Here is a 26,066-nt window from a genome sequence, read left to right as displayed (position 1 = left end):
TTATTACAGCATAACACCATACGTGCTAGACAATGAAAACATGCACTTGAAATGCAGTGAACAGTTGAAACTAGCCAATAGTGTGGAACTAAACACTTTGTTTCATATAAATTGACTGTTTCAGCGGAAAAGATTAATAAAAGGCAAATTTCTGTAGCAAACGGACAATAATAATAATAATAATAATAATAATAATAATAATAATAATAATAATAAAGAGACATTGTTCACATTTTAGCCTTCCGTGATTATGTGAATGTATTTTGATTCATTTGACAGCTCCCGGCCACAGAAATCCATTCTGCTTTTATTTGATGTGAGAGCATAAATGAAGAGGAGGCAGCAAAATCACTAAACGTAAACATCATTCATGTGGAGAGTACCCACCTCCCCACTACAACTCAAATTACTCTGCACATCAGCCCCGGATTTACGATATTCGTGAACCAAGGCAATACTAGATAGTGGCCCCCTCCTGTGAGCGTTTGAGATAGGACTTTTCAAAAGTATGTTCATTTTGTAGCACACATCTTTTAGAGTCTGATACATAAAACATATATGTTTGAGGAAACGTAAGACATGTTATTTGGTCTTAAGTGTGCCAAAGTGCAATGCCACGTCCCTTCACAGAGAATTCTTCTACCGCACGTCACTGCATTTTACTCTGTGGAATTCAAACATGTAAACTAAAGTCAGTACAGTGGAAATTAAAATGTCCAGTGGTGCCTCTCCCACTCCTCTTTAAAAAAACTCGCAATTAATGCTTTATGGGATTATTTGTAACTGGGAGAACAACAACTCTTCAGAAAATTTGCACTCCTAATTGCCTTTTAGGTAATAATTAAATATAGGCTACACAAAACCAGTAAAGGCAAGTGACAAGCAAAATAGTACACATTTCTACAATCATTAGGTCCTAGCAATTTTTTCTCTCTAATCTTGCTACAGCTTTACATGGTGTGCTTTCCTTTCTGCAAAGGAATCTATTAACTCATCATAGTTCAAACGTTTTGCGACATGAAAAATTGAAACGTCATTGTCTAATACTGAAAAAGCTGTTAATGCAAATAGTACCCAAGATTGGAGCTTTTTTTCAATATGATTAAATCTATTTTGTCACTGTCTGCTAGATCAAATGAAATGAGCCTTTCTAATGTTGCAGCGATTGTCACACACATCAAATAAACAAGACTTATCTTTCCAGTCTCCCACCACCTCCCAAAGTCCCACTATCCTGCCACAGAGGACCATTCCTGTTGTAACTCAGTACCACCCAGGACTGGAGCAACTGAATTACATTCTCCGCCAGAGTTTCGATTACCTCTTGTCTTGACATGAGAAATGTGCTGCCCACCATCCTTCCCACAGTGATATTCCGCCATCCACTGAACCTACACAATATACTCGTCTACCCCTACACAACCTCTGCTCCCAATCCCTTACCTCATGGCTCATACCCCTGTAATAGACCTAGATGCAAGACCTGTCCCATACATTCCTCCCCCCCCCCCCCCCCCCCCCCCCACCAACACCACCACCTCCTCCTACTCCAGTCCGGTCACTAATATCACCTATCCCGCCAAAGGCACAGCTATGTATGAAACCAGTCATTTGGTTGGTTTGTGGGATTAAAGGGATCAGACTGCGATGGTCATTGGTCCCTTTTTCCAAAAAATGAAAACCACCCAAAGAGAATAAAAACGAACAGCAGGAAAGACATCAGACAACACAGGACAAGAAATATTCCGACAGATCAGAAAAAACAAATTAAAATCACACAGGGTGTGACGGTGGTCGGCCGACCATAGGGAAAAAAAAAGGGAAAAGCCAACCATCGAGAACACATTAAAAACTCAGTATAAAAACCGTACGTTAAAGGCCAGAATCAACACAAAACAATAAAATGAAACAGAAACAATCAGATTAAATGATAAAAAACCCCTGCCCGAATAAAACGCAAAACTAAGCCAGCCATAGCAGGGTCATCTGTTAAAAGGGCAGGGAGTGTGTCAGGCAGTGCGAATGTCTGCCTGAGCACAGCTAAAAGTGGACATTCCAATAAAATATGGACCACAGATAAAACGGAGCCGCAGCGACACAGAGGCGGCCGTGCGTCAGCTGAGTGTGCCCAATGCGCAGCCGGCAGAGGACAACAGACTCCTGGTGGGAGATCCGAATGGAAAACCGCCACACAGTCGTCGTCACCTTGATAGGGCGAAGTATGTTGGGCATAGGCAGGTTGCGCCATTCAGAGTCCCATAAATCGAAAAGTTTTCGGCATAGGATTGCCTGCAAATCAGTCACCCGGAGGCCAATTTCCAGAGGTGGTTTACTGGTGGCCTCTTTCGCCAGGCGGTCAACATTTTCATTGCCGGGCATCCCAACATGACCGGGGGTCCACACAAACACCACAGAGCGGCCGCAACGTGCAAGAGTATGCAGGGTCTCCTGGATAGGCATCACCATACGGGAACGAGGGAAACACTGGTCGGGAGCTCATAAACCGCTCAGGGAATCGCTACAGAAAACGAAGGACTCACCTGAGCAGGAGCGGATATACTCTAGGGCTCGAAAGATAGCAACCAGCTCAGCAGTGTAAATGCTGCAGCCAGACGTCAAGGAAAGTTGTTCGGAATGGATCCATAGAGTTAGCGCATAACCAATACGACTAGCTACCAAAGAGCCGTCAGTGTAAACAATGCCAGAGCCCTGATACGGGGCTAAGATGGAATAAAAGCGGCGGCGGAAGGCCTCTGGAGGGACTGAGTCCTTCGGGCCCTGTGCCAGTTCCAGCTCAAGGCGAGGGTTGAGGCACACACCACGGGGGTGCACGCAGATGTGCCCGGAAAGGAGGTGGAAGAGGTAAAGCCCCAAGCCCGGAGAGAAGCCTTGACGTGGACCGCGATCGTACATCCTGACCGGGGCCGACGTGCAGGCAGGTGGACGACCGATTGCGGGAACAGGAGGCAATAGTTTGGATGCCCAGGCAAGCTAATAACATGGGCAGCATAAGCAGCCAGTAAAGTTTGGCGCTTTAACTGCAATGGAGGGACACCTACCTCCGCAAGTATGCTGTCCACTGGGCTGATCCGGAAAGCACCAGTGGCAAGGCGTATCCCGCTGTGGAGGATTGGGTCCAGCACCCGCAACGCAGAGGGGGATGCTGAGCCATAAGCCAGGCTCCCATAATCCAGGTGGGACTGGATTAACGCCTGGTAGAGCCATAACAGGGTAGATAGGTCGGCGTCCCAGCGGGTCAAGCATCTCAGAGCATTTAGATGCCGCCAACACACCAGTTTAAGCTGCCGATTATGAGGCAGCCAAGTCAACCGGGTATCAAGAACTACACCCAAAAACCTGTGGGTCTCCACCATAGCAAGGAGTTTGTCGGCAAGATAAAGCCGGGGGTCAGGATGGACTGTTCGGCGCCGGCAAAAATGCATAACGCGGGTCTTGGCAGACGAAAACTGAAAACTATGCGCTACAGCCCAAGACTGCGCCTTGCGGATAGCACCCTGTAGCTGACGTTCAACAGCTGTAATGCCAGTAGAGCTGTAGTAAAGGCAGATGTCGTCAGCATACAGGGAAGCGGAGACAGAATTTCCCACCGCTGCAGCAAGCCTGTTTATTGCGATTAAAAACAGGCAGACACTGAGGACAGATCCCTGTGGTACCCAATTTTCCTGGACTCGGGAAGAACTATGAGGGGCCGCGACTTGCCCGCGGAAGGTATGATACGACAGAAAATTACGGATAAAGATCGGCAGAGGGTCCCGAAGACCCCATCCATGAAGCGTAGAAAGTATGTGATGACACCAGGTCGTATCGTACGCCTTCCGCATGTCGAAAAAGACAGCGACCAGGTGCTGACAGTGGGCAAAGGCAGTACAGATGGCCGACTCCAGACTCACCAGATTGTTGGTGGCGGAGCGGCCTTTACAGAACCACAGAACCCACCTTGAGACGGAGCCAGAAGGCCCCGAGACTCTAGTGCCCAATTCAAGCGCCAGCTCACCATCCGTTAGAGAAGCTTGCAAAGAACATCTTTCCCACCATTGCGACGGAAACTTCCCCTCGACCCAGAGACAGTTGTAAAGGTCGAGGAAGCATTGCTTGTGGTGTACAAGCTAAACTGCAACCACTGTTCTGCATTCTATGTAGCCATGACAACCAGCAAGCCGTCTATCTGCATGTATGGCCACCAACAAACTATGGCCAAGAAACAAGTGGATCACCCTGTTGCCAAATGTGATATCCTTCATTTCAATGACTGCCTCACAGCCTGTGTCATTTGGATCCTTCCCATCAACACCAGCTTTTCTGAAATGCGCAGGTGGGAACTTTCCTTGCAGTACCTCCTACGTTCCCGTAAGCCTACTGTACTCCCCCATCCAGCCCCTTTCCTATTCCCATTCCAGAACTACACAGCTAGTATCGCACCACCACACCCAGTCTTTTCCCCCTCCCTCTCCTTTTCCACAACTTCCCTGCCCCCCTCCCCAACTCTCACCAGCCCTCCGCCTGACCTGCAACATTTCACTGAGTGCCATCTCCACCATACTACCCATCCCCTCCCCGCCCCAGCCTCCTCCTTACCTCCCCCCAGTCACTGGTGTTGCTGCTTGCAGTGTGGTTTCAGTTGCCTGAGACTGCAGTCATGTATGAGTTGTGTTTGTGCGCACGCACGCGCACACGTGTGTGTGTGTGTGTGTGTGTGTGTGTGTGTGTGTGTGTGTGTGTTGACAAAGGCAATTGACAAAAGTCTTAAGTGTGAAAATCTTTTTGTTGTACCTATCTGTGATTCAGCATCTCCGCTATATGGTGAGAAGCAACTTTTCTTCTCATAACATTATTATGTATGTACATATTTTCACACTGCTCCTGCATGTAAAATTACATGTCACAAGACACAAACAGTTAAACAAGGGGACAATTGTGGACTGCACATACCTTGGCCTGATCACGAGTTATGCCAGCTGCCTTGGCTGTGACACTGTGCATATCTGTGCCATCTTTCTTTTTCCCAGCTAATGTCATCCAGCCAAGTGGTGTTCCACCGTGTATTCGTGTCTGAGCAGCGTCTCCCAGCAGCGCAGCTATCCACAACTCCTGAGAATCCACATCTGCACCAACGATGCAGTAGCCTGGTGGAGCTCGCACCATTGCTCTCAGTTCTGAGCCCACACGATCACTCCTTGCATTTGATGCAGTCATCCATGTCGGCTCCACTGCACGCCGAGTAAGTGTTCCGCATACTATCACCTGAACAGAGTAAGGAGTGCTCTTAAACAAATGTACATGACATCTGTCCTTCAAACGTCAAATCAGTGTACAATCTTATTTATCATGATAAAGAATTTAGGATAAGGTAATACAGCTTGGAATTTTAGACGTCTCCAAACAGACATCAGTATGTATCATTTATTTAGGACACAACTAGTCTCAAGAGTTCACCTCTCATTCCCACTTGCAACAAAGATCACCTGCTGTGAGGTCACCAAGAAGAAATGTGACATGCCACTGCCATGTATAACCATCTCAGAGCATGGAGACTATACACATGGTGATGCAAGTAAACATCCAAGTGCCAGTTCATAAGCAGTCTGTTTTTTGATTGCTTGGCTAGTGGATAGTACGAGTACCCCTGCTCATCAGTTGGCACTCTGATGTATACATGCACCACCACATTCTTATGTATACATGCACCATCATATGTAACAATATTATGAAAAGGAAAGTTGCCACTCGCCATATAGTGGAGATGCTGAGTCACAGATAGGCACCATCATATGGATAATGCTCTTATATGTTTTTATGCAGCAACAATGTTTGTGTTCACACCAAGTGAGTTTCATCATATTTGATAATGAGAGGTGAAATCCAGAAAATAGTTCTATATTAAATAAATGGTATAATGGTAGCTACTCAGGAATTTTTTTAAATGAAATTTCCAAGTCAGGTCAATGTGCGACTTTTACATCTTGCAAAATCTAAACATACTACCCATATTTTCCACATTTATTACAGTAACATCATTACTCATATAAAAATAAAACAGAAAAACAAATACAAATTGGGACACTAAAATCAAAAAGTGTGGGAAACAACTCTGTCTGTTAAAGATATTGATTCATCATGAGGAAAAATAATTTAAATCACTTTCAAATAATTTGTTAATACCACAGAGGATTTCATGTTATTTGGAAACGAGTAAGATTTTGGTGTTTGTGCATTTTACACCTTTTTGTATTAGAGATAAATTCTTTAGGTTACAGTGTAGGTCACATTTACTTCTTGTATTATTATGTTAGTATGTTTCATTTGTTTCGTCATAAGAAGGGTTGTCAGGTATGAAAGTCATAATACAAAAGATACTGTGAGGTAGTGGTTGCTTAAAATGACTATGGCAAAACAATTTTGAAAACATTCCACACATAACTCCAGTAAGTGTGAAAATTTTTTTATGGCGATGAATTGCTCCAGAAGATGATTCCATAACTAATAAGTAAATGGAAAAAACGGTACACATTGAAACACCGATACCTTCAGTATTGTAATTGATCTTTCCTGCCCTTCCAAATAATTATTTTTGGTTAACAAGTTTACCTTAAAGTTTAGAATTCCATCAAAATTGAAGTAACTGGACATAGAATACTAACTCCTAGATGGAAAAGTCTGCTGAGAGGAACCATTCAAGTATTCATCTAAAATAATTTATAAAATAACAACAAATGCAAAACTGGACGGCTGGAAAGTGACATGAACTTCACTCTTCCAAAACAATAAACCAGAATCATAAGTGCTGTATTACTTCATTTAAGCACTTGGATATATTAATTTGATGTTAACATATTGTTTATCAGTGTAGCACTTACTAATTTCTTAGCATAAATGGCACTAGTTGGAGAATTACCTAACTTCATTACTGAGGTATGAGTTTTTCAGAATGAATATTTGGAAGAGTTGCAAAGTGGCAAGGGGAAGCCTCTTTTGACCCTGGGTGGCAAACCTTTAGACAGAGGACCTACAGAAGCCACCACTAGCTACTGTTTTGAGATTGTGGTTTTAGTAATTACCTGATGACATCTTCACATTGAGGCTACATGGCGAGGAACAATTACTGAAAATTTTGTAACATCATGAGGCAACTCACAGTGCAGAGCAAACTACTGTCCATCAAAAAGTGGTCACCTGCTGTTTCTCAAGCAAGGCTGTCTGTGGCGGTTGGCCAAAGGGCTACCCCAATACTTCTAACAAACAAATTTGTGGCACCTACTTCCACTGACAGAGCCTGTGGGATCCTGCCTCCCCTCTGCCAAGGTCAGGCACCTATTAAAGCACAAGAAGGGCCTGTTAGTTGTAGGCAGTTTAAATTTTAGGTGTGGGTGGGGGTCTGCCTTAGAGAAATGTTCTCATGAAAGAGGACCATCTCAGCAAGCATTCACTTTGTATATCAAGAGAAATCATCTTCCATCTGAAAGTGACTATCCCACGAACTATTGAGAGCACGAGTTGCAGTCAGCTGTATATCATCACTGATTATGGCACCAATAATATCTGTTGTTCAGGATATGACACCATACTTGTTTCTCTGTAGAGTGTGATGGAAATGGTGATGACAGGTATCTTCACTAAGATTGGGGTTTTAGCAGCATCATTCTGAAGACTTACGAAGGCCCTCATGTCAGGAACTGTGTGGAGAGTCTAAAGAGACTTCACTAGTTCTGCTATGAGCTCTGATGTTGATTCCTCAACCTACACTACACTTGAAAAGTCATCATGGATAGGTTTGGCATGCAGTATACATTGGGAATGGGCATGAACGTGGCAGTGTGTGCATGAAATGTGAATATTTTTAAGACTTAAGAGAAACACTGAGACCTCTAGTAGAAAAACCAGCAGCAGACAAAGCAACTACTGTAACAGATCAGGATGAAAATGTGGAGAGTGAGGCTCTTAAAATATTATTTGTTAATTGCCCAGCTAGCCAAGCATATTAAAGTGCCTGCTCCTGGGGTACATGGTAGCATGCCGATTGGGAATCGAATCCACCGGCTGGATTAATCATGGAGGCCAAATGTGCTGTCAAGCCTTTTAGGTGGTTTCCCACATCTGAACAGGTAAATACTGGGCTCGTACCTATGTCTCACCTCAGATAGATGCTATGCGAACATTTAGAAAACATTCTCGCACTTGAACATTATGTACACTAGACTCAGGCAGATAGGGTACACAGATTCCATTCCAGGAGAAGTGATGGTGTCAGGAATGACATATGGCCACCCATTACAACTAACATTATCACATCTGAAATAACATGCCAAACTTGTGGAAGCACAGGAAAACACTAGGAAGAAGAAGAATTGTTAGAGCATTCACAACAATGTCCAAGAACCTTCTAGATATCAGTCAACTCGACCCCATCTTTAGAACTGAGACTTGGTTCAAATCCACTGTAGAGAGTAGAGAAATTTTTATCAACATGTAAAACGTATATAGGAAAAATAGTAACAATATTGTGAACAGTATAGTTGCTACTCACCATATAGCGGAGGTGCTGCGTAGCAGATAGGCACTACAAAATAAGGTTTTGGCCAACACGGTCTTTGTCAAAAACAGATCTCACACACACACACACACACACACACACACACACATATGATTGCAGTCTCTGGCAGCTGAGGCTGTGTGTGTGTGTGTGTGTGTGTGTGTGTGTGTGTGTGTGTGTGTGTGTGTGACAGTCTCTTTGTAGTGCCTATCTGCTGTAGAACATCTACGCTATATGGTGAATAGCAACTATCCTGTTCATAATATTGTTACATTTAATCCCTGATTTTCCATTGTTTGATATAGAAAAGATAGATTAGACTGTTCAAGAGCAGCAGCAGCAGTGGTTATGGTAAGAATCAGAAACATTAGGTCTAGCAAGGTCCAAAATGAGTCTGTCTGTGAGCTACTACTGCCAATAGTAAATGCAATGGGTGGGCTTGGATTAATAATCGAATGTTTCTACAGGCCACCAGATTCAGACACATCAGTCATAGAGTCTTTCAAAGACATATGAAACTTCATAGTGTGGAAATTTCCCAAGCTATTGTAACAGTAGGTAATGACTTTAGCTTGTTCTGTAACACCTGGGGAAACTACAGATACATAATCAGCAGCAATGACAAACAGTTTTATGAAGTAATACTGAACTAATTTGCAGATAACTAACTAGTCCAGTGGCCCACTAGTGAAAGAAACAGGCTCGATCTTAGCACAAGTGTCACCAATGAAACACAGATTAGCAATCATGGTGGTATTATGGATATGAGGATACCCAATGGCAATAAACTCATTAAAAAAGCTAAGAGAACGTATGTTTGGTTGAACTAACAGACAGTTACCAACAACCTTCCATCACACACTATGATGTGGCTGGTGAACTATAGGTGTAGATCAAATAAACTCAGAATATTCAGTTAAAATTTTACAAACACAGAACAATTGTGGTTAAAGCTCAAAGCCATTATAAACCAAGTAAACTAACAAAAGATGGCAAAGGCTCACCTTGATTTAAATGTTCCCTCCAAAGCACTTCGTAAAAACAGAGATTACTATATTCTCGTTACATCAGTGAATGAACAGAAACTGATCGAGAAGACTAACAAGCGGCCTGTGCATCTGTAGGAAGGGTTATGTGCAAAGGATGTGAAAATTTCCCAAAGTCGGATCCTGGCAAAGTGTTTCTGGTCATAAGTAACCAAAGGATTCAAGCCTGTATCCAGTTCCTCCTGTGCCACTCAGATAATGAATTTGAAGAGAGGAGTCAAGGAAGCTGAAATTAAATTCTAAATTTAGAAATGTGTTCTCACATAAGTATGCTACACCAATGTTGACTCTCTCTCTCTCTCTCTCTCTCTCTCTCTCTCACACACACACACACACACACACACACACACACACACACACACACACACACACCCACACGAACGAGAAATACTGAAAAAAGGCCACTGGTGTTAAATAACAATTATGAGTGTTCAAAGTGAATAAGGAATAAGGCACAAGTTTCTGATGGTATTTCTACTAAATCTTACAGAGATTACAATTTGAAATTAGCCCCTTTCCCTAACTTATATTTACAAACAATCTTTTGTACAGTAAGCAGTGTGTTGTGGCTTTTTGACACATTGATACAAAGAGTCCCCCCACCCATGAACCACGGATCTTGCTGTTGGTGGGAGGGCTTGCGTGTCTCAGCGATACAGATAGCCATACCGTAGGTGCAACCACAACGGAGGGGTATCTGTTGAGAGGCCATACAAACACATGGTTCATGAAGAGGGGCAGCAGCCTTTTCAGTACTTGCAGGGACAACAGTCTGGATGACTGACTGATCTGGCCTTGTAACATTAAGCAAAGTGGCCTTGCTGTACAGGGACTGCGAATGGATGAAAGCAAGGGGAAACTAGTCATAATTTTTCCTGATGGCATGCAGCTTTACTGTATTGTTAAATGATGACGGCATCCTCTTGGGTAAAATATTCCGGAGGTAAAAAAGTCCCCATTCAGATCTCCAGGCGGGGACTATTCAGAAGGATGTCGTTATCAGGAGAAACGAAACTGGCGTTCTACGGATCAGAGTGTGGAATGTCAGATCCCTTAATCGGGCAGGTAGGTTAGAAAATTTAAAAAGGCAAATGGATAGATTAAAGTCAGACATGGCAGGAATTGGTGAAGTTTGGTGGCAGGAGGAACAAGACTTCTGGTCAGGTGAATACAGGGTTATAAATGCAAAATCAAATAGGGGTAATGCAGCAGTAGGTTTAATAATGAACAAAAAAATAGGAGCGCGGATAAGCCACTATGAACAGCGTAGTTAATGCATTATTGTAGCCAAGATAGACATGAAGCCCACATCTACGACAGTAATACAAGTTTATATGCCAAATAGCTCCACAGATGAAGAGATTGAAGAAATGTATGATGGGATAAAAGAAAATATTCAGATAGTTACGGGACACAAAAATGTAATAGTCATTGGGGACTGGAATTTGATAGTAGGGAAAGGAAGAGAAGTAAAAGTAGTAGGTGAATATGGACTGGGCATAAGGAACGAAAGATGAATCTGCCCGGTAGAATTTTGCATAGAGCACAGCAGTCATAGCTAACACTTGGTTTAAGAATCATGAAGGAGGGCTGTATATGTGGAAGAGGCCTGAATACACTGGAAGATTTCATATAGATTATATAATGGTAAGACAGAGATTTAGGAACCAGGTTTTAAATTGTAGGACATTTCCAGGGGCAGATGCGGACTCTGACCACAATTTATTGGTCGTGAACTGTAGATTAAAACTGAAGAAACTGCAAAAAGATATGAATTTCAGGAGATAAACTGAAAGAACCACAGGTTGTAGAGTGTTTCAGAGAAAGCATTAGGAACGATTGACAAATACAGGGGAAAGAAATACAGCAGAAGAAGAACAGGTAGCTTTGAGAAATGAAATAGTGAAGGCAGCAGAGGTTCAAGTGGGTAAAAAGACAAGAGCAAGTAGAAATCCTTGGGTAACAGCAGAGATATTGAATGTAATTGATGAAAGGAGAAAATATAAAAATGCAGTAAACGAAGTAGGTGAAAAGGAATACAAACGTCTCAAAAATGAGGTTGATAGGAAGTGCAAAATGGCTAAGCAAGGATGGCTCAAGGACGAATATAAGAATGTAGAGGCATATATCACTTGGTGTAAGAGAGAGACTGCTTACAGGAAAATGAAAGAGAGCTTTGCAGAAAGGAGAACCACCTGTACGAATATCATCAAGAGCTCAGATGGAAAACCAGTCCTAAGCAAAGAAGCGAAAGCAGAAAGGTGGAAGGGGCATATAGAGTGAAACGATAATTAAATCAAGACTCTACACTGTCAACAGGCATTGATATAAATCAACGGGGACAGTTGAAAATGAGTTCCCCGACCGGGACTCGAATCCGGGAACCCCTCCTTACATGACAGATGCTCTATCTGAGCCACTGAGGCATAGCAGATAGTACAACTGCAGGGATTTATCCCTTGCATTCTCCCTGTGAGACCCACATTCCCAACTTAATGTCCCCGTTGATGTATATCAACACCTGTCGACAGCTTAGGGTCTTGATTTAATTATAATTTCATTCTAGAGTGCTGCATGGTCACCAATAGTATCTTTTCTTTCGGACACGCCCGCAAGAACAGATACCATCTTCATGTAGTTTAACCGGCCATTGACCTCCCTCTTCTGTGCGGATGCACACGTACTGCCCGAACTCTTACGGGAATCAGTAAGATTGTCTACCAGAAGTAATGAGTGTAATGGGCAGGAGCATTATGAATGTAGTGTGTGGAAATTAAGCTGGGAATGTGGGTCTCACAGGGAGCATGCAAGGGATAAATCCCTGCAGTCACGCTATCCTTTGTGCTTTCCATGGCTCAGATGGATAAAGCATCTGCCATGTAAGCAGGGGATCCCGGGTTCGAGTCATGGTCGGGGTACACATTTTCAACTGTCCACGTTGATGTATATCACTGCCTGTCGACAGCATAGGGTCTTAATATAATTATGATTTCATTCTAGAGTAGAGCATGGTCACCGAAGGTATCTGTTCTTTCGGATATGTCCAAAAGAACAGATACCATCTTCATAGAGTATATAGAGGGTCTATACAAGGGTGATGTAGTTGAGGGCAACATTATGGAAATAGAAGAGGATGTAGATGAAGATGAAATAGGGGATATGATACTGGGTGTACAATTTAACAGAGCACTGAAAGATCCACGCCAAGGAAAGGTCCCTGGATTAGACAACATTCCATCATGACAAAACTCTATCATCTGATGATCAAGGTCTATGAGACAGGCGAAATACCCTCAAACTTCAAGAGGAATTCCAGTCCCCAAGAAAGCAGGTGTCGATAGGTGTGAAAATTATTGAACTATCAGTTTAATAAGTCATGCCTGCAAGAAACTAATACGAATTCTTTACAGACGAATGGAAAAACTGGCAGAAGATGGTCTTGGGGAAGATCAGTTTGGATTCCACAGAAATGCTGGAACGCGTGAGGCAATACTGACCCTATGACTTATCTTAAAAGATAGATTAAGGAAAGACAAACCTATGTTTCTAGCATTTGTAGCCTTAGAGAAAGCTTTCGAAAATGTTGACTGGAATACTCTATTTCAAATTATTAGGGCGGCAGGGGTAAAATACAGGGAGTGAAAGCCTATTTATAATTTGTACAGAAACCAAACTGCAGTTGTAAGAGTCAAGGGGCATGAAAGGGAAGCAGTTGTTGAAAAGGGAGTAAGACAAGGTTGTAGCTTATCTCCGTGTCATTCAATCTATATATTGAGCAAGCAGTAAAGGAAACAAAAGAAAAATTTGGAGTAGGAATTAAAATCCATGGAGAAGAAATAAAAACTTTGAGGTTTGCTAATGACATTGTAATTCTGTCAGAGACAGCAAAGGACTTGGAAGAGCAGCTGAGTGGAATGGACCGTGATTTGAAAGGAGGATATAAAATGAACACCAACAAAAGCGAAACGAGGATAATGGAATGTAGTTGAATTAAATCAGGTGATGCTGAGGGAATTAGATTAGGAAACGAGACACTTAAAGCAATAGACGAGTTTTGCTATTTGTGGAGCAAAATAACTGATGATGGTCGAAGTAGGGAGGAGATAAAAGTTAAGCTTACAATGGCAAGGAAATTGTTTCTGAAGAAGTGAAATTTGTTAACATAGAGTATACATTTAAGTGTCAGGAAATTTTTTCTGAAAGTATTTGTATGAAGTGTAGCCATGTTTGGAAGTGAAAAACAGACGATAAATAGTTTAGACAGGGAGAGAACAGAAGCTTTCGAAATGTGGTGCTACTGAAGAATGCTTTAGATAAGATGAGTAGATCGCATAACTAATGAGGAGGTACTGAATCGAGTTGGGGAGAAGAGGACTTTGTGGCACAACCTGACTAAAAGAAGGGATTGGTTGATAGGACACATTCTGGGGCATCAAGGGATTACCAATTTATTACTGGAGGGGAGCATGGGGGGGTAAAAATCATAGGAGGAGACCAAGAGATGGATACACAAAGCAGATTCAGAAGGATGTAGGTTGCAGCAGTTACTCGGAGAGGAAGAGACTTGCACAGGATAGGGAAGCATGGAGAGCTGCATCAAACCAATCTCTAGACTGAAGATCAAGACTAAAACAATGATACAAAGAGTGTAGAGGATAATATATACAATATAAAATCTTATAAACAAACATCTAGAGCATTTTGAGCTTCCAGCAGGTAGTCTTCTGATCTACCAAGTATGATCTTGTGGGGGATTCTTCTGTGAGGTATCTCATAGGCAGTTTGTCTCCGGAATCACAAAGTGGAGTGGCTGCTTACCAGACGTGTGTAAAAAATGAATGCACATCTGCCGTGTTAGGTTCTAGTTCTCTTCATCATTAACCATGTTTTGTGTGGCAAGTCAAGTCCTGGTGTTTTTGGGTGATACATGGCATATTATAACCTTGTCGCCCAGTACATTCTTGGGTCTACGGACCTTTCGCAGTGACACTTGCTGTTACTTTTAGTTGTCGTCTAGACTGGAGTCAGCTATGATTTGCATCACTGACATTCTGATGGATTGGTAGGTTTTTACCGTTCATGATCTTATTGTACTATTTGTGAGAGCGTCTATGTGTTGTAAATGAAAGTGTGGAATGTGGCTTAGTACTGGCAACCATTCTGTAGTCTTTGATTTGATAACAACAGCCATCATTTTCATGGTGTTATATAGTTGGACATCTATCTTTTGTATATATGGGCTGTTTAGCAAAACTGGAGCACAATATTCAGTGGTTGAGAAGACAAGACTCAGAGCAGAAGAACATTGGGTGAATGCAGTGCTTCTTAGATTGTACCATGAAGTTTTCAAATGATGTTCCTTATTTTCAATACTTCAACTGTTTTTGTCAGATGCTCTCTGAAATATAGAGTTCTATCACAGGCTGTACCAAGACATTTTATGTTTTACTGTGAATAAGTATAGTGTTTTCAAACTGTATGATCTTCCAGCATGTTTATTATTTAGGCGGAAACAAGAAACCTCTGTTTTGGTGGTGTTGGTTGGAGTCTCCATTTGTGGAAGTACTTTCCCACTTCACTGAAGTTCTCGGGTTGACATAATCAAATTTCCTTAATTTTGTTTTTGTCATGTTTGTAATGTACAAGCTGAAGAAAAGGAGAGAAAAGCTTATGCCTTGATAAACCATTTTCTAATTTTGTTGGGGAGCTGCTGATGCTCCATGACTACTTGGAACAGTTGGCCATGTAGCACATTGTTGGTTATGCAAGCGATTGGTTTGTAAGGAACTGTATGAAGAAGCTTGTATATCATGTCTTCTTTCCTCACTGTATCATAGACTGCTGATAAGTCAATGAATGCAGCTGTGGTTTTAAGTTTTCTTTGAAATTCTACCTCGATGTACATGGTGAGTTACAGAACTAAACTGTGCAGCGTTGTTTTGGCTGGAAGCCTGTTTGTCTGACAGAGATTGCTTCAAGTAATCTTGTACTTATTCTACTATGATAAACTGTTCTAGTAGCTTGAAGTCACAGATACCAGGCTACTGTTCTGCAGCTCTTAGTCATAGCTGGTTTGCCAGGTTTTAATACAGCAATCATCTTCAGGCATTTCAAATCTTGTGGGACATTGCTGATTTGCATAATGTCTCTGAAGAACTGAGACAGTCACACTTTTGAGTATTTCTCACTGCTAGTTAGGAATTTAGGATGGACGTTGTCAAGTCATCGTGCTTTTGTTTGCTTAACATTTTTAAGTGCTGTTGAGTTTTCTTCACAAGTAAAGCTACAGGATTGGTTGGCTTCTGGGGCTTTTGCTTTTAGGGTTTTGAGTTCTAATTTCACATTGACTGTGTTGTGTTTGGTGTTCTGGGTGTCGCTTCTAGATATGAAGGAATGGCATTCTGATTAACTGTTGTCTCATTTCCTCATGTGGGGGGCCTGCATCCTACTTTCCATAACGAGGTCCATGCTCATCAGAAAATTTAGGCTTTCCACTATTTCCACCTACTTTCAATGTCTAGTTACATCTAAACTGTGTAGTTGTTCATCTGCTATTTCTTGATCACCATTTTTAAGAAAGTTTTGGTTCAACTCCTCACTGTTTTTGGACCAGCCAGGTATCTATTGCGTTTGGTAGTCTTCTGGTGTACATTATTTGGCAGACTGAATTATGGCGTTGGCTAATCTTTTGTAAATGAACACATGCATTGAATCACAGACAAACAATGCAATGGCTAGTCTGTTGCAGTGTCCAGATTCTATGCTCAAAGATTATAATCTTTTTGGGGCAGGGGGGGGGGGGGGGGATAAGCTTCTCTCAAAGAATTAGTATGGGGGGAAAAAAACACTAATGTGAACAGTTTGCTTTAATTCTACACTACACGGGGTGTCACACCTAACTCCGCCACCTCATATATTTCTGAAATGAAACAAAATGTGAAACATGCAACTGGCCAGTGACGAAGCAAGCTGGAATATTTTTACTTCCCCTCTTGTTTTGCCATCTGCCTCCTTAAAATTCAGTTTTTCACTTTTAACTAATCACCATTAACATACGTGACTATAATCTGCATTTTCATAAAAGACAAAGGTTGGCCCTCAGTTTTAAAAGAATATGTATGGATGGATGGATATGTGGTGTGTGTGTGTGTGTGTGTGTGTGTGTGTGTGTGTGTGTGTGTGTGTGTGTGCATGTGTGTGTGCGTGCGTGCGTGTGTGCGTGCGCGCGCTCTCGCGAGTATATACCTATCCTTTTTTCCCCTAAGGTAAGTCATTCTGCTCCCGGGATTGGAATGACTCCTTACCCTCTCCCTTAAAACCCACATCCTTTCATCTTTCCTTTTCCTTCCCTCTTTCCTGATGAAGCAGCCGCCGGTTGCGAAAGCTAGAAATTCTGTGTGTGTGTTTTATTTATTGTGCCTATCTACCGGCGCTTTCCCGCTTGGTAAGTCTTGGAATCTTTGTTTTTAATACCACTAATTGTACCTCAAGTTTTAATTTTGGTAGAAAAAACAAACATGTGCCTTAAAAAAAAAAACTAACTTTGTATTGAAAGTGATGTTTGTTTACTTGTAGTGATTCTGCACTGCTGTACATTGTGTGAGTTCCTGAAGTAGGGGCATCCCTGGCCAGTTGCATTTTCCACATTTTGTTTCAGTTTGGAAATATCTGAGGAGGCAAAGTTAGGTGGGACACCCAGTATATGACAAACAGTAGTTGTAGTAGTTAAAACAGGTAGATTCTATGCAGCTTCATGTTTTTGGAGGGCATTAACTGATCAATTAAATTTTGGGCATGCAGCCACATAAACACTATTTCTTCTCCTAATATTTTGGTCTTACCTTTTTCAGCCATCTTCAGAGTGAGGTGACAACTGAAGCTACAACACTGACGTCACACATTTCAACTGGCGGACTGTGCCACTGTGCATGCAGCCCCAGATACACAAGCACCAGAGACTTTCATCAGTGGCAAAGAAGTATGAAGAAACTGAATCTGGGGTTACGTGTGTAATGGATCTGGGAGATGTGTTATTTTATACCGGATTTGTCAATACCAAATCTAATGAGGAAGGTTGTAAATCTTTTCTTATATTTTTGTCAGACTATTTTTTGTGAATTGTAATTTGCTTATTTTATGCTAATTTTCTTATATGTTCGAGAGTGACGGCATATTGATTAATATTAGTAGATGTGACATATAATATCAAAGAGACTGGTTACAAGTGGAAGCTTGTGTGTTGTGTGAAATGTCTGACACTGGAGCCGTCTTTGACCGTAGTCAGTCGGCAGTGAACACTCAGTGTGTGACGGTGGAACAATGTACAGGTCCCCATTATAATAATTTGCAAGTGACCAGCAAAAATGAGTTATTCTACTACCTTTTTATATAAATATCAAGAAGGAAGCACATTCGGAAAAATGGTATTTGAAGCACCAAAAATGAGGCAAACACATTGAACCAGGACATTTCCGCATCCGACGAAACAGCATTATGGACTCATACTTTCACTAGACAACACAAAAAAGTCAAATATCATCTTATAAACATCCACGGAAAAGTGATTACTGTCACGAAATATGCTAAATTCAAGTATATAAAAATAGTGAGCATATTTCATGTGGTCAATCTATGCTGGGGTATCATTGTATCATTATAAGCTGCATTGCACTGACATTTTTGTGAGTTTATTAACAAAAGTGCCGGATTCCATGGAAACCCTCAAAGACATCACCACAGCACAGTTCATAATCATTCATCAATATCCAAGAATGGAGCAATCATTTAATAACAGGTTAAGTTTATGCATATTTCTTTACCAACAATCAATGTCAGTATGCATTGTTTATATACCTGCAGTCACAGGTGCAATGGTGCAGTCTGTGGGTTTAAATGGACTGAGAGAGAGCTGTGGCTTTGGTCTGTCAGCTCACTTTGAAGATGGCTGAAACGTATAAAGCAGAAATTCAGGAAATTAAACAGGGTTTATGTAACAGCATGCCCGAAATTTAACAGATCAGGTAGAATCTGTCCTCTCACATTTCTGAAAGGTCTTCAACACAGTACCACAATATTTACTAATAATCAAAATACTAATATGAAGTATCTCCACAGACATATAATTTGCTCAATGGTTTTTAAAATAATAAAAACCACTACATTACTGTGGACAAAGAATGTTCGACAGAAACATAAGTAATGTCTGGTATGTCCTAATGGGGCATAATAGGATTTCTAATATTCTCATGATACAGAACTGATTTGTGCGACAGGATCAACAACAACATCAGATTGTTTGCTGATGATGCTGTTGTCTGCATGACAGCTTAGTCATTGGGCAATTATATGGGAATACAAGAGACATGGAAAAAATCCACTTTGTTTAATGAATAGCTACTACCTTTGTTAGTGATGAATTCAATATAATACCCATAACTAAGACAAAGGACCCAACAGGGTCTGATAACGTGATTAGTGGTAAACATCTGGGGATGTCACATCATTTTAAATATTAAAGAGTTATACTATGGAGTATTGTGAAATGGGATGGATAAGTAAAAGCAGTAACACTAACACAAATGGAAAACTATGGTCTGTTGGAACAGTTTGAGAAAGTGCAGTGTATCTGCTGGAGACATTATATACGAGATGCTAGTGCATCAAATTCTTGAGCATTTCGCTAGTATTTGAAATCCTTATCAAGTAACGCATGATAGCAAACACTGAATAAACTCTGAAGTGCACTAATAGGTTTGTAACAGGTAATTACAGCCCATATAAAAATTTACTATGCATGATGGGAGAATCTTTGAAAGAAAGGTGACATTGTTCTTTTGAGACCTTTTTGAGTATATTCTGAGAACCAGTACTAGAGGAAGACTGTGTGACAGTTCTGCAGCAGCCATTATACATATCACGTAGGGATAATGAGAATGGGATAAAGGGAGATTATGGCACATACAGAGCAGACAGATAACCATTTCTCCCTTTGTTCAATACAAGAATGGAATAGAACAGAAAATTGTTAATACTGGAATGAAGTATCCTCCATCGTGCACTGCACAATAGCTTGTGGATTATATATTTAGGTGTAGAATATTAAGTTCACTATAGAAAAAAATGGCTCTGAGCACTATGGGACTCAACTTCTGAGGTCATTAGTCCCCTACAACTTAGAACTAGTTAAACCTAACTAACCTAAGGACATCACACACATCCATGCCCTCGGCAGGATTCGAACCTGCGACCGTAGCGGTCTCACTGTAGAACAAAAAAGGCCAATGTTCACCATTTCTGGAAGTACTAACTTACTGGAGGTATTGAGTTGACTGGAAACCCACACACATTGAAATCTATCTGCAAGCATCCACCTGTGATCATCTTTCTCGTACTTTGAATATTGTAAGAAGTTTGGTGTGTAGGATCTTCTAGAATTTAGTGCTCAAAGAAGCTGTGAAAATTTGACTGACAGAAACTTAGTCAGCCCAGTCCAGCACAACAAGTTCCTTTGAACAAATTTTGGGATCTGTTCCTGTTGTATTTTTGATCTCAGAGGGGTTGAGAGCTCAAGTGTTGATCTAATAACAATCTGGCACCAGCTAACAGTTTAAATGGCAAACCCAAAAGACTTGTGCACACAGTGCAGTTGCAAATTATATTTTGTAACTGAGCCTTTTTCCACTACATTTGATTCATTCAGCACAGTGTGCATGATAGCTTCCATTGGCAGACCAAACCTTTACAGTGGGGCTGTGACTAAAGCCTGGGTAGCTCAGAAAGTAAGAGCAATGCTCAGGGAAGGCACGAGTTTGTGTTCCAGCCTGCAACACAATCTTAATCTACCAAAGTTTCAAAACAACGAATTCCACTACAAACTAAAAAAATAATAGCCAAAAGAAACACCAACCAACCAAAACTTTTCCTCTAAGTCCCTGAACACCAAAACCAAGTTGTATGTACTCATTGCTCCACCCCATGAATTGGCCGACAACTTGCAAAATGATCAACAATTGCAAGAACCCATCTGACATGTTAAGAAACATTTCAACACCCATAATTTCCAAAAAGGTGCAAGTTTGTGAAATAAAAAAAAAGACTCCTTATTTGCTATTTATATATGTTTTCCCCTTCTCTAAACAGAGTACAAAGGCATAAATTTCTTAACAAACTTTTTTTCCCATAACTGGTTTGGGATGTGAGTTCATGTTCAGATGGTGGTATACATTTCTTGTGAAACTGACATATTTTGCACACAGTACCAAAAGAATGCTCTGTCTTCATTCGAAATGTGCTAACTGCACTAGTTATGTGAAATTTGAAGATAGCTTAGATACTAAACTACTTAAAGAAAAATAAATTGATTGCCTGACAAAACTATGCTTTGTTCCAGTGTTTTCTCATCACTGAAGTTCCATACAGTCGTAGAGTTCTGAAGCAAACAAGAATATTGTTACTTTTATGTTGTCTAGAGTATGATGTTCACCTCGTTTTCAAGCTATTTCATGAAATTTGACATGTGCAGCAGGGCGTAACTTCCTACTAACACAGTGCTTCTGTACCTGTGGAAGGAGAACACCTCTGTCGGGAGAATGCCAGGCAACAATTTGGCCCAGCACGCGGTCGCGGTTATTGCGCCAGTAGGTGAGCATTCGGCCCACTTCTAGGACACGCTGGGCTCCTTTCCAGTCACCAGTCAGAACGTGTTCTGCAAATTTCCCCATGAAGTCCCGTGACAAAGGATTGCCAACACGTGCTGATGCTCCATCTTTGTGAGGCAACTTCATAAACCTGTAACTTGCACACAGTTAGTTCAGACAAAATTACAAAAAGGGAGGGGGGGGGGGGGGGGGGGGGGGGGAATGAAAAATCTCGTCAAATAACTGTAACTGTAACACAGTGTTTGTTTGTAAAGACATTGCATTGTATACTGATATAAAGTTTATTATTCTGTATTTCAGTAATGTAAAATGATAAGCTTCTTATTAGTATGCAGTACAAACAAAGTAGTGGCCAATGGCCTTAACGCAGTGGTAACACCAGTTCCCATCAGATCACCAAAGTGCTGTTGGGCTTGGCTTGCACTTGAATGGGTGGCCACCCAATATGCCTAGTGCTGTGGGTGGGCAGGGTGCACTTAGCCCTTGTTAAGCAAATTGAGGAGCTATGTGATTGAGGATTAGCGCCTTCCGTTACAAAAACTGACAACGGCCAGGAGCGCAGTGTGCTGACCATATGCCTCTCCATATCCACATCCAGTGACACCAGTCAGCTGAAGATGATATGGCAGCTGGCCAGTCCCATTGGGCCTTCGTGTTCTGTTCCGACAGAGTTCAATTTAGTTTAGTTTAGTATTTAATTAATGATTAGTAGTGATGAATAATGAATATTTTGGTTACTCACATGTACATTGGAGGGAACTATATGATTACACTTACGTCTAAGGCCATGGTTTGAAAATGGACGTGATAGTCCAAAACTAGTCTCCACAACGAAATTACTAGTTCCGCAACTGTGACAGATATTGGAAGAAAATAAAAATTTAATACCCAAGTTGCTGGTCCTATCCCCCATCAGTATGTTGAAACTACATAAACCAATATTTTATTCTAGGCACTCGAACAAGAAAATGCGATACTGACACATAACTGGCTCTGATTCAGAAAAATCATTTTTGTGAAACACACCCAGCATTACTTGCACAAAATAATGAGTGATACCAGCAGGGGATCTAAGCTGTTTGCATGTTCCTAGATTTGGAGCAGGTTGTGTTACACCATTCTTCACAAGCATCTTGTTCCAGCGTAATCGCAAGCACTGGCATGAAGATGATGAACGCAAGAGTAGAGAAGGCAGTAAGACGACGACAGCCAATGGTGTTCTGATTAGGACTGCACCTTGACAGGAGCGGCCTCTACCTGAGGAGAATATAAGTGCTGCTTCTGCCAGCCTCAGCCGGAGAGTAAAAGATGGGCACTAACAGAGAGACCTAAATGAGCAGTGGTATTAATGACAGCAGTGACATATGAGCGAGTGTGAATGCTTACATGGACATTGTATATAGTGAAGGACGTCGCCCATCATTATAAATCCAAAGTTAAGTATTGTCAATCTTATTTATTGTAATAAAAACCATTAATGAGATTTGCTTTAATTGCTGTATAGATACCTGAGAAAGCAGCATCCTTTACACACCCTATAAGAGACGAGTGGGCAGGACGTCACAAATCTTCTAATTAAACTGCAAACATATGGAATATAATCTCATCTACACAACTGGATTAGGAATTTCTCAGAAAGGTCACAGTACGCAGAGATTAACAAGATCTCATCCAGTGAAACTGACATTTTATCTTTCATTCCCAAGGAAGTGTGATAGAGCCTTTGCTATTATTGATACACATTAATGATTTAGATGACAATATTAGCAACCCTCTTAGCCTGCTTTCAGATGACACTATTGTTTACCATCTAGTGAAGTCAACAGAAGATCCAAATGAAAAACAAAATTATTTATACAAGATGTATGAATGTTCCAGACAGTGGCAATTGACCTTAGACAATAAAAAGTGAGAATCCCCCCATATGAAAACTAAGACTGAGTTTCTGTCACATGATAAATGACACAATTTTACATACAGTATATACAACTAAATATTTAGGAATTGCAGTTGGGAACAACTTAAATTGAAATGATATTACAGACCATGTTGTTGGAAAAGTGAATAAAAGACTGTCTTTTATTGGCACAACACTTGGAAGATGCAACAAAACCACTCAACAAACTGTGTACATTATGCTTGTTTGTCCTCTTCTAGAGTACTGTAGTACAGTATGGGATCCCTGCCATATAGGATTGATACAAGACAATGGAAAAAGTTCACAGAACAGCAGTTTGTTTTGTATTATCACAAAATATATGAGTGTGTGTCAGTAATATGAGAACCAAGTTGGGATGGCTATAACTGAAACAAAGGCTTTCTTCATTGCAGCACAATATTTTCCTGAATTTCAAACAAGATATTTCTCCACCACATACCACAATACTTTGTTGGCTCATATTTACAAAAAGAGGAATTAGAATTATGATGAAATGATAGTAATCAGAGTTTTCACAAAAATATTTAGGTGTTGATTTTTTCCATGCGCTAACCAGCAGCTGACAGTAAATATAGTTTGCTGTGACATCTTGCTGCCTCTTCAGAACATTTAGGTGTGAACTGCAGAATAATTATATCAATGTAGTTGAAAAATCCTTAAAATACGATACTCACCAGTGTCCTTCCACTTCAATCCCTGTCCACACTCCAGTACCGTGATACCATTCTGGTGGACAACTTTTGCCATCTTCGTGCCCTTTACATACTGCAGAGTGCTCAGTTTCTTCACTTTCATCTTCTTTCAATGGGATAGGCAAGTCTTCGGTTTTTGACGTCTAGTAAAAAGCAGTTCAAATAATCAACAGAAATTGTATGAATAGCAGGCTCACTATGTTTAAAACATCAGTGTTAATAAGGTAACAATGTTTCAAATAGCACACACAACTCAGGTAAGAAGCTGCTCACCACAAAGAGGAGGCACTGAGTTGTAGATGTGCAAAATGAAAAGAGAATGATAGAAATATTGCAGCATTGAGACAAAGACCAACAACTGACAAAAACATGGCTACTGTCTCTGGGCGCCATGACCCGGTCGCAGGCTTTGTCATCTGAAGACAATGGTCACTGTGTGTGTGTGTTTGTGTGTGTGTGTGTGTGTGTGTGTGTGTGTGTGTGTGTGTGTGTGTGTATTTTCTACTTCTGAAGGACTTTGAAGTCTGAAATATTTCTATCATTCTTTCTCATTGTGCCTGTTGTGACTCAATGCCTTCTCTTTGTTGTGACTAGCATTCTCTCCTTTTCATATTGTTATTCCATTGTGGACTTTCTGTTGTTTCATTTTGCCAATTGGCTTCTCTTCCATCTCACAACCCTGTGCTGTTTTTCTTTGTTACTATTGTCTATTGCATTACATTACTCACAGTCTGTCCATTTTTCTCTGCTTTCCACCAATGTTAAAGTTCTTCTCTTGGCAATAAATAAGAAAGATAATAAATTGCAATTTATAAGGTAAGATAGAAAGGAATTTAAAACAATAAGCCCAATGTTGAGTGTGAGAACATAATTTGAAGGAAAGCACCCCAAATTTTAAACTGAATGACATGGTGCTAATAAAAGTCTTTCATCCTAGTTCACAATTAAACAAAGAAACAAGCAAGTTTTTCCATCTTTATGAAGGTATGTACAAAATTGTAGGGATTGCACATCTAAATAATATAGACATGATCAAAAGATGTGTGTCATAATAAACACAGCTCATATAATTTCACGTCCTGTGTGAATTAAGCTGATTCACACTTATCAGGAGAAACAAAAATGGTGTTCTGTGAAACAGTGTGTAGAATGTCAGATCCCTTAATCGGGCAGGTAGATTAGAAAATTTAAAAAGGCAAATGGATAGATTAAAATCAGACATAGGGGGAATTGGTGAAGTTTGATGGCAGGAGGAACAAGACTTCTGGTTAGGTGAATACAGGGTTACAAATACAAAATCAAATAGGGGTAATGCAGGAGTAGGCTTAATAATTAATAAAAAAATCATAGTGCAGGTAAGCTACAACAAACAGCATAGTGAATGCATTATTGTAGCCAATGTAGACACAAAGCCCACATCTACCACTGTAGTACAAGTATATATGTCAACTAGCTCCGCAGATGATGAAGAGATTGAAGAAATGTCTGGTGAGATAAAAGAAATTATTCAGATAGTGAAAGGAGATGAAAATGTAATAGTCATGGGGAAAATTCGATAGTAGGAAAAGGAAGAGAAGGAAAAGTAGTAGGTGAATATGGAATGAGGGTAAGGAAAGAAAGAGGAAGCCGCCTGGTAGAATTCTGTACACAGTATAACTTAATCATAGCTAACACTTGGTTTAAGAATCATGACAGAAGGTTGTATTTTTGGGAAGAGATCTGGAGACACTGGAAGGTTTCAGATGGATTATATAATGGTAAGACAGAGATTTAGGAACCAGGTTTTAAATTGTAAGACATTTCCAGGGGCAGATGTGGACTCTGGCCACAATCTATTGGTTACGAACTGTAGATTAAAACTGAAGAAACTGCAAAAAGGAGCTAATTGAAGGAGCTGGACCTGGATAACCTCAGAGAACAATACTGACTCTATGACTTAACTTAGTAGATAGATTAAGGAAGGGAAACATATGTTTCTCGCATTTGTAGCCTTAGAGAAAGCTTTTGACAACGTTGACTGGAATACTCTGTTTCAAATTCTGAGGGTGGCAGGGGTCAAATACAGGGAGTGAAAGGCTATTTACAATTTTTACAGAAACCGGATGGCAGTTACAAGAGTCGAGGGGCATGAAAGGGACGCAGTGGTTGGGAATGCAGTGAGACAGTGTGACGAAGCATGCTGGG

At 40.9% G+C, this 26,066-nt stretch overlaps 1 protein-coding gene across 6 annotated transcripts in view; it reads right to left on the bottom strand.

The window, feature by feature from the left end:
- Positions 1-26,066, bottom strand: part of LOC126354738 (DNA polymerase subunit gamma-1, mitochondrial) — a 142,741-nt gene that overhangs the window by 37,900 nt on the left and 78,775 nt on the right. For all 6 annotated transcript variants that reach the window (XM_050004606.1, XM_050004610.1, XM_050004605.1 and 3 more), the window contains 3 exons: positions 23,865-24,025; positions 21,153-21,381; positions 4,951-5,262 (listed from right to left, as the gene is read on the bottom strand). In XM_050004606.1, the coding sequence (XP_049860563.1) occupies positions 4,951-5,262; positions 21,153-21,381; positions 23,865-24,025 (702 nt within the window). The remainder of the gene's footprint in view (positions 1-4,950; positions 5,263-21,152; positions 21,382-23,864; positions 24,026-26,066) is intronic.

The sequence above is a fragment of the Schistocerca gregaria genome, chromosome 3 (assembly GCF_023897955.1).
Source record: "Schistocerca gregaria isolate iqSchGreg1 chromosome 3, iqSchGreg1.2, whole genome shotgun sequence".
NCBI lineage: Eukaryota > Metazoa > Arthropoda > Insecta > Orthoptera > Acrididae > Schistocerca > Schistocerca gregaria.
The sequence above is the reverse complement of the archived record's forward strand: the minus strand, read 5'-3'. Positions and strand labels throughout refer to the sequence as shown.